Here is a 9,945-nt window from a genome sequence, read left to right on the forward strand (position 1 = left end):
GGAGCATGTATACTTACCGTATTTGTTGTATCCGTAAATAAAAAAATAATATTTTTTGTAAATTCGCTTTATTTTTATTAAATATTTTTTTTTAAAAATATGTGTGTTAAAATTAAAATAAAAATATTTATATATAAAATTAATTTTAATCCGACTTGTTTGGTCTCTATTGTATTGCTGCAATCCTTCCTTGTAGAATTTTAAGATTTGAGAGAACAAGATAATTCCAGAGCATATTAATTATCGTTATAAGCGGGCCTGTCCTGCCATATTTTAAACGTATTTCCGGATCGTTTTCGATTTCCATCATAGGCACCGGTAATAGGCGCCCAGCACCGAACAGAAAGTATATTTCGGATCATTGCTGAATTCAAATGCAAATAACTTAACCGATTTTTATAAAATTTACAGCAATGGTAAAAAATGTGTGGGAATTCGGTAATAGGCGCCCAGCACAGAACAGGGAGTATATTTGGGAGTATCATTGAATTCAAATGCAAATAAGTCTGGAAATGCTTAACCGATTTTTATAAAATTTACAGCAATGGTTAGAGGGAATTCACATACTTAAAATCGATATTAATAAAAGAGTAAAATGGTTGACTAACTTACTGACTGACATAACGATTTATCAACGCCCAGGCGAAATTGCTGAAGCTAGAATATTGAAATTTAGTCTCATATTCACTCCAAGTCCGAAGGTGTCAGATAAAATGTTGAAAATCGTATTAGAACAGCACGACAAATACTAAATATGCTGCTATTTGTATTTGGCGAACCGGTAGAAGTAGCACTAAATTTGGAATGAAGGTCACTGTACGAGTGTAGGATTTGTGTACCAATTTTTATACCCAGCACAACTATGTTGTCAGAGTATTATAGCTTTGTGCAGCCTCAAAAGTTTGTAACGCCTCGAAATATTGGTCCTAGACCCACCGATGGAGTATACCGATCGTCATATCTCGACTAGCTGAGTCGTTGGTCATAATTTGTTAACACAATCTTGCATGTAGGATGGGTAATAATCCGTTAATATTTAGGGGATGAAACCACAACAGCTTTATTTTCTTCTGTTTTTTCCGGTCCCTCTAGATCCCATAATTATCCCGAACATCACGCAATTTTGGATGGAGAAGAATAATCAAAGAATAAGCATAACTGTTTTGATAAAGATCGGTCAATATTTAGCCGTTCAAATGGACCCAGACTTTTGTGTAAAAAATTACAAAATTTGTGTTATACATACTTCTGGAGGATATACACCCGAGAAGTTGATAGTATATCCAAGAGAAGTGGTTGACACTTAAATGGATTATATTATAGTAATGTATCTACTAGGATATGGGAGTTATATTTAAATATTTAAAAGTATCTATGTGTTCTGATATTATTTAAAAACCTATTTCCACATTATAGGGCGGAAATATCGCGCAGATCGCTTTAAAATTATACGTGAAGGTCCGATAATTTTCGGTGATGTTGAAATAATATTTAGGGGGTGCAATGATCCGAAAACTTTAATTTTTTTGTCAGATTTTCTAGCCACTCTATGGGTCATTACTATTTGGAGAACATTACATATTTTACACGGTGAAGGAAATCTCACCAAATACTTAGAACGGCCGTTTAGATGATCATCGGTCAATATTTCGAGGGTCAAATAAACCAAAACCTAAAGTGACGAATTTTGTTAAGCTCTGGAATACAAGATTTGAAAGTCGCGAAATATTGCCCAGGCCCGGAATATTCGAAAGAAAAATTCGATTTTTTGGACGAAATAATTGAAATGCAAATATAGGATCCTTTAAGCGGAATATAGAACCCGTCCGCATATGCTGCTCCTCTCCTTGTTTTTTGTTTTTTTTTTTTTTTGGAACTATAAGTATTTGATAGAGTTAAAAGTTGCAATTCGGAACCAGAGCAACCAATTTTTCATTTTACAGCAATTATAGATGCTACTGCGTAAATTTGATTTGTACGGCTCAAAATAATGTCAGGCATTAATAGCAAGCTTTAGATTCGATTTTATGGACGAAATAATTGAAAGCAAATAGAGGATCCTTTAAGCGATTGGTTTAAAGTTATTGCAATTTTACGATCAACCTTAATTTCCTAAACGACCTGTAAATTTTGCGAACGCAGCGCTATCTATTGATGCAGTAGATTGAAATAACGAAAATGAGCAATGTATTGTTCTCATAAAATTGGTGTCATATGAAAGCAAAGAAGACAGACTATTTTTTACATATATCAGAATTTTCATAAATATCGATTGTTATATGTGAAATATTGTTTAGAAATATACGTTTTGAAATGATCAAATAAATTTTATCGATTCTATAATAACGACAATTAGTTGACCTTCACAAAGACAACTTATTTGTGTTAATGCAGCAATTTCTTAAAAAGTTACAGCCTGTGGAAGGCACTTCTGAAGAAAAGCCGGCCAGGAAAGGAGAAATCTGAGGTCAGAATCCGAATATATGATATCCTACACCACTTTGAGTATATCCAAGAGATGTTCCTATGATTCTCATTGCAAACTTTTTGAAGACCTACCATAGGCGCCGCTTTTCTAGAAAATATTTTTTTCAAGGTCTGGATTTTCCAAAGGATATTTCAAGGTCTGAAGAGGTTAAAGAATATTTTTAACCAATTAGAATATTGTTAAGGTCATTTTTATAACATTCACCACACTGTGGTACAGGGTATTATGTCTTTGTGCATATGTTTGTAACAGGCAAAAGGAAACGAGATAGAGACATGGTTCCTTTTGAGAATATGCATTGAATTACTTTCTGAGTTGATTTACGCATGTCCGTCTATCCGTACATTTATTTTTGTGAACAAAGTGCAGGTCACATTTATGATCCGACTTGGATGAAATTTGACATAGGTCACTTATTTGGCCCAAGGACGAACCCCTTTGAAATTGGAAAAAAATCGGTTCAGATTTAGATATAGCTTCCATATATATTTTCGACCGATTTAATGTAAATGGTGCACAAAAGTCCCAATATATATTTCGATGTGTACGAAATTTGGCACAACGTAATGAATTAGGTCTAGAATGATGTGTGTAAAGTTTCGTGAAAATCGGTTCAGATTTAGATATAGCTCCATATATATCTCTTCGATTTGCCGAAATTTTGCACAGCATAATGAATGTAGAAATGTGTGTTAAGTTTCTGAAAATCGGTTCAAAGATATACCTCCCATATATATTTTTCGATTTGCACGAAATTTCGCACAGCATAATGAATTAGGTATAGAATGATGTGTGTTAAGTTTCCTGAAAATCGGTTCAGATTTAGATATACCTCCCATATATATTTTCGTCCGATTTAAGGTAAATGGTGCACCAAAGTCCCTATATATCGATGTGTACGAAATTTGCGCGATTTATGTTAAGTTTTGAAAATGGCAGATTTTGATATACATATATAGCGATTTTATGTAAATGGTGCACCAAGGTCCCTATATATCCTTCGATTTGCACAAAAATTGGCATAGCGTAATGAATTAGGCATAGAATGCTGTATATTAAGTTTCCTGAAAATCGGTTCAGATTTAGATATAGTTCCCATATATAGTTTCGTCCGTTTTCATGTAAATGGTCCACCAAAGTCCCTATATCTCTCTCGATTTGCACGAAATTTCGCACAGCATAATGAATTAGGTATAGAATGATGTGTGTTAAGTTTCCTGAAAAGTCCCTATATATCCATATATATTTTCGATTTGCACTAAAGTCCCTATATATCTTTCGATTTGCGCGAAATTTGGCACAGCGTAATGAATTAGGCCTAGAATGGCGTGTGTAAAGTTTCGTGAAAATCGGTTCAAATTTAGATATAGCTCCCATATATATTTTCGTTCGATTTAATGTAAATGGTCCACCAAAGTCCTTATACATCTTTCGATTTGCACGAAATTTGGCACAGCGTAATGAATTAGGCATAGAATGTGTGGTGTGTCAAATAGATATAGCTTCCATATATAATCGGTTCAGATTTAGATATCCCTTAATATATTTCTATATCAGAAATTTGGCACAAATGTAAAAATGTGTGTAGTATCGGTTATTTAGATATAGAATGACATGTTTATGGATCCAATTTAATTTTACTGGTCCTTTAAAAATGCGACGTCTGTTAGGATTCAACTGTTGAATATACCAAAAGTGGTGAAGGGTATTATATAGTCGGCCCCGTCCGACTTTACTACTCTCCTTACTGGTTTGTGAATAAATAAATAGATTTTTAGGAAATATATATCTTTTCTAATTACTTTTTTATTTTTGTTTTTTTATAAAAATAATAATTATGTACATTTTATTAAAGAGAAAATTAAAAAAAAATGAAAATACTACACATAAATGATTACATAGGTATACAAAATTAAAAAAAAATAAATTATAAAATAAAACAATTTTTTCCAAAAATATAACAAAACTATCCTTTAAAAATTAGTAATAAAGACCCTTAATTTTTAACATTTAAAAGTAAATCGAGAAATTTTAAAATTTTTACAAAGAAGTTTTATATTTCAAACAAATAAAAATAATGATATAGGCACTTTAAAATAAATTTGTTGATAAGTTTGTTTTTCAAAAAATTCTCAGACCACCAGGACGCAGAACTTGTCATCTCCACTAATGGAAAATTTTTCTAGTTTATTCGATATAATAGAAAAAAAATAACATATTATAGATATATTTAAAATATATTACAAAAATATTATCGTCAGACCACAAGGGGGATAGTTTTTTCATACCACCAGGTGTGTTGGTCGGATAGGTTCAGACCACCAGATATTAGAAAAAGTTCTGATAGTTTTTTCTATAGAAAAAATTCTCAGACCACCAGGTCGGATAGTTTTTTCTATAGAAAAAATTCTCAGACCACCAGGTCGGATAGTTTTTTCTATAGAAAAAATTCTCAAACAGCAGTTATTAGTTTGTAATAGAAAAATATCTCAGAACTCCAGGACTGATATTTTTCTGTTTATTCGATATAATAAATAACATAATATAGATATATTTAAAATATATTACAAAAATATTCTCGTTGGGTTTTTTATGTGTTGGTCAGGTTCAAAGATATTACATTCTGCCAGAAAAATACAATTCGATTAAATACTTATCACAGCAGTTATTAGTTTGTAATTATCTATTAGCACAAAACGATATTTAGTGTACCATAATTAATTAATAATATACATATAAACTTATAAATACGTCCCCTCCTCATCGCTGAGTCATCGACGCCACAAAAGCCTGCAGGCTATAATACCGATCCCCGTCATCCTTGGTAACACTGGTGACATGATGAAATTGACAAGGCTGGGAGATTTGAGCTTTCGGTGGCAAGGGTACGTGACGCATACGTTTCGATTTCTCTTTATCTCTAGGCAAAGTTAGAAGATTATTTTCCGGATTGCTTAGCAAACGTTCCATATGTAACCAAATTTCTTGAGCCGCAGCTGTTGTATCATAACTGAAGCCAATCATTTGCTCTGGATTACTCGACAAGGACATTGTATGAAACGATGGTCCCGCCACTTGATAATTTGATAGGGTGCTAACACGATCTGACCACAAGGCAAAACATGAACCCCTCTCAGCCAAGACCAATGTGATACGTTTAATGGTTCTTGTTCGTGTACTACCTTTGTCATATAAAATTACTGGTATCCCGGTGAATTTCAATTGCCAATCATTATCCGGCCCAGTGCCTTCATAGAGATTGGCCAATGCGGAACTAACAAAAATCTCGGTACCTAAACCGGCAAAGAAACACTCAACCTGTTCAATTTCATAATCGGAGAGTATGTTATTGTTGACCATATCGATGCTGTTCGTATCGGACGAATAGGCAGCACCTTCGGCATATATTGTACTCATCGCAGTGTTCATATCACCATGTTGTGATCCAGCTGACCATTCGGGGTTGTTTAAGAGAATATCATTGTTGTCCGTGGAGGTTGTACCCTCTGAGGATTCTGAAGGTGGAGCAGATTTTGTATAAGACATCTGAAAGAGAGAAAAGAGGAGAACATTAGGAAAAAGAAAATAAAAAGTTTTACTTAGCAACTGAAAATAAAATCAGACCAAAAGACCTGAATATTTTCCAAATAAAATTCAGACCACCAGACCTGAACTTTTTCCTATAGGCCTTTTTTGAATTTTTTATAGAAAAAATTCTTGTGTTCTGAGAATGGTTTCTATATAAAAATGCTCTGGACCCAATTCTGAACTTTTTCCATAGAACAAGTTTTCAGGCCCACAGGATCCCAGTTCTGAGTTTTTTCTAAAGCAAAAATGTTCAGGACCCCAGTTCTGAAAATGTTTCTATTTCTGAACATTTTTCGATGGAAAAAATTCTCAGGACCCCAGTTCTGAACGTTTTTTCTATAGAAAAAATTCTCAGGATTCTCAGTGAATATTTTTTATATAGAAAACATTCTTAGGACACCAGTTCTGAACTTTTTTCTATAGAAAAAATTCTCAGGACCCCAGTTCTGAGCTTTTTTTCTATAGAAAAAATTCTCAGGACCCCAGTTCTGAGCTTTTTTCTATAGAAAAAATTCTCAGGACCCCAGTTCTGAGCTTTTTTTCTATAGAAAAAATTCTCAGGACCCCAGTTCTGAGCTTTTTTTCTATAGAAAAAATTCTCAGGACCCCAGTTCTGAGCTTTTTTTCTATAGAAAAAATTCTCAGGACCCCAGTTCTGAGCTTTTTTCTATAGAAAAAATTCTCAGGACCCCAGTTCTGAGCTGTTTTTCTATAGAAAAAATTCTCAGGACCCCAGTTCTGAGCTGTTTTTCTATAGAAAAAATTCTCAGGACCCCAGTTCTGAGCTGTTTTTCTATAGAAAAAATTCTCAGGACCCCAGTTCTGAGCTTTTTTCTATAGAAAAAATTCTCAGGACCCCAGTTCGGAATGTTTTTTCTATAGAAAAAATTCTCAGGACCCCAGTTCTGAGCTGTTTTTCTATAGAAAAAATTCTCAGGACCCCAGTTCTGAGCTGTTTTTCTATAGAAAAAATTCTCAGGACCCCAGTTCTGAGCTGTTTTTCTATAGAAAAAATTCTCAGGACCCCAGTTCTGAGCTGTTTTTCTATAGAAAAAATTCTCAGGACCCCAGTTCTGAGCTGTTTTTCTATAGAAAAAATTCTCAGGACCCCAGTTCTGAGCTGTTTTTCTATAGAAAAAATTCTCAGGACCCCAGTTCTGAGCTGTTTTTCTATAGAAAAAATTCTCAGGACCCCAGTTCTGAGCTGTTTTTCTATAGAAAAAATTCTCAGGACCCCAGTTCTGAGCTGTTTTTCTATAGAAAAAATTCTCAGGACCCCAGTTCTGAGCTGTTTTTCTATAGAGCTGTTTTTCTATAGAAAAAATTCTCAGGACCCCAGTTCTGAGCTGTTTTTCTATAGAAAAAATTCTCAGGACCCCAGTTCTGAGCTGTTTTTCTATAGAAAAAATTCTCAGGACCCCAGTTCTGAGCTGTTTTTCTATAGAAAAAATTCTCAGGACCCCAGTTCTGAGCTGTTTTTCTATAGAAAAAATTCTCAGGACCAGTTCCAGTTCTGAGCTGTTTTTCTATAGAAAAAATTCTCAGGACCCCAGTTCTGAGCTGTTTTTCTATAGAAAAAATTCTCAGGACCCCAGTTCTGAGCTGTTTTTCTATAGAAAAAATTCTCAGGACCCCAGTTCTGAGCTGTTTTTCTATAGAAAAAATTCTCAGGACCCCAGTTCTGAGCTGTTTTTCTATAGAAAAAATTCTCAGGACCCCAGTTCTGAGCTGTTTTTCTATAGAAAAAATTCTCAGGACCCCAGTTCTGAGCTGTTTTTCTATAGAAAAAATTCTCAGGACCCCAGTTCTGAGCTTTTTTTTCTAAAGAAAAAATTCTCAGGACCTCAGTTCTGAGCTTTTTTCTATAGAAAAAATTCTCAAGACCCCAGTTCTGAGCTTTTTTTTCTATAGAAAAAATTCTCAGGACCCCAGTTCTGAGCTTTTTTTTCTATAGAAAAAATTCTCAGGACCCCAGTTCTGAGCTGTTTTTCTATAGAAAAAATTCTCAGGACCCCAGTTCTGAGCTTTTTTCTATAGAAAAAATTCTCAGGACCCCAGTTCTGAGCTTTTTTCTATAGAAAAAATTCTCAGGACCCCAGTTCTGAGCTTTTTTCTACAGAAAAAATTCTCAGGACCCCAGTTCTGAGCTTTTTTTCTATAGAAAAAATTCTCAGGACCCCAGTTCTGAGCTTTTTTTCTATAGAAAAAATTCTCAGGACCCCAGTTCTGAGCTTTTTTTTCTATAGAAAAAATTCTAACCATTATTGTTCTATTAGAAACATATTTGTAACTAAAATTTTATTATCCGAAAAAGGTTCACACAAATTATAGAGTTGACTTAAATATGCCCTTCAGAATTCTTTTGCGTTCATTCTTGCCCTAATTAAAACCAATTTTTGGTCTAATGAATGAAGACTCGAGAAGGAAAACGGAATGCCTCGTTTGGTATTTATTGTCCTAAATGCCTGGAGCTTATTGGACAAAGCAGTTTCGTTTTATGGACGAATAAAAGTCATGTTAAAGACTTAATGGTGGTTAGCTGGTGGCTGGCCATAACAATGGCTATGAAAGATACCAAACTAAAATATGAGCTGATATGAGGATAAGACACTCTATAACATCTAGGACATATATTTCCACAACACACAAATATTGTGTTGTGGAGAGAGAAGGAGAATTTATGTGCTGACAAAGTGTGTGAGTGTGTCGGTGTGTGTGTGTGTTGAAGTTACCACTAACTTACATTATTACACTTCAACTACTACACAACTAGAAGGAAAAAATAGGCCAAAGGCATAAACAATTTCAGTTTCTATTTTTTTTTATCTTCTAACAATGTCTAAGCCATAGAATGGAACTTTATCAAGCAACCAAAGAATATCAGTTATCTTCTGCTGCTTCTGCTCCTATCCAGACCAGCATCCTTGTTGTCGGTCGGTTGGTTGGTTGGTTGGTGTCATTACCATTCACTTCATGTTGTTTGCAACAATTCAAAGTAACCTACATTTCCGTTTCCTGTGTATGTTGTATCCTTATCATGGATGGATTCTGGTTTGTTGCTCACTTCGTTTATTTTTCATATCCTGCATCATGGAGCGTGTGTGTGTATTGTGTGCCGAGGATACTAAGTACCAATTCAGTGTAGCAACTCTCGACTATAAACGGAGTTTTAACATTCTTGTTTAAGGATTTGCAACAGACAAGAATCATTGACTAGTTGTGGATTTCACTTTGTCGGATTGCGAATTATTGCTACGTCCAAAAAAATTGTTCAATTCGGAATTTTTATTTCATTTTTGGTGTTCACAATTCCTTCTTTCCCCTGAATGTACGAAAGTACTCTGCCTGTGGCAAAACTGAGCCATATCATGTGTAGTTGATTTTTTATCGATGTGTTCTGGTGATGACTTTTTCGGAATTTCCATGAGTTTTTTTTTTGTGATTTCCTCTTTGCTCGGCATGTTTACTCTGGTGTCTTTTGCCAACACAACCACATCCATACTTCTGCTGAATTGTTAATGTTGTGCCAAGACATTTAAATAGGCCTTAATTTCGTCCTTAAAAGTTCCATAGAATATGGCTGTGGGTTTATTAATATCGATGAATATTTATTTTATTTATCGACAAAACAGTCGTTATGGTTTCCTCCATGTGGCTAATGATAAGGCACTTCCACCCCCCTTTCCACGTAACAGAGAAAATAAATTGTTCAGCGAAGCCAAAAGTGTACAACAAAAAATAAATAAATAGAAATTCTAAGGTCTTCCGAAGTGCAGTTATAGAATCCTGTGAAATTTTGTCTATAGAAAAAAGTTCAAAACTGGGGTCCTGAGAATTTTTTCTATAGAAAAAAACGTTCAGAACTGGGG

At 34.3% G+C, this 9,945-nt stretch overlaps 1 protein-coding gene across 1 annotated transcript; it reads right to left on the reverse strand.

Annotated features, from left to right (window-relative positions):
* Positions 1-5,237: 5,237 nt before the first annotated feature.
* Positions 5,238-9,576, reverse strand: LOC133331097 (uncharacterized). The gene is made up of 2 exons (XM_061539508.1): positions 9,544-9,576; positions 5,238-6,034 (listed from the first exon to the last, which is right to left on the reverse strand). Exons 1-2 carry the CDS (start codon positions 9,574-9,576, stop codon positions 5,249-5,251), a joined length of 819 nt encoding a protein of 272 aa, XP_061395492.1. The 3' UTR covers positions 5,238-5,248.
* Positions 9,577-9,945: the final 369 nt, after the last annotated feature.

Source organism: Musca vetustissima, unplaced genomic scaffold (genome assembly GCF_032173495.1).
Source record: "Musca vetustissima isolate MV318-11 ecotype Yass unplaced genomic scaffold, APGP_CSIRO_Mvet_v1 utg19508, whole genome shotgun sequence".
Taxonomy (NCBI): Eukaryota; Metazoa; Arthropoda; class Insecta; order Diptera; family Muscidae; genus Musca; species Musca vetustissima.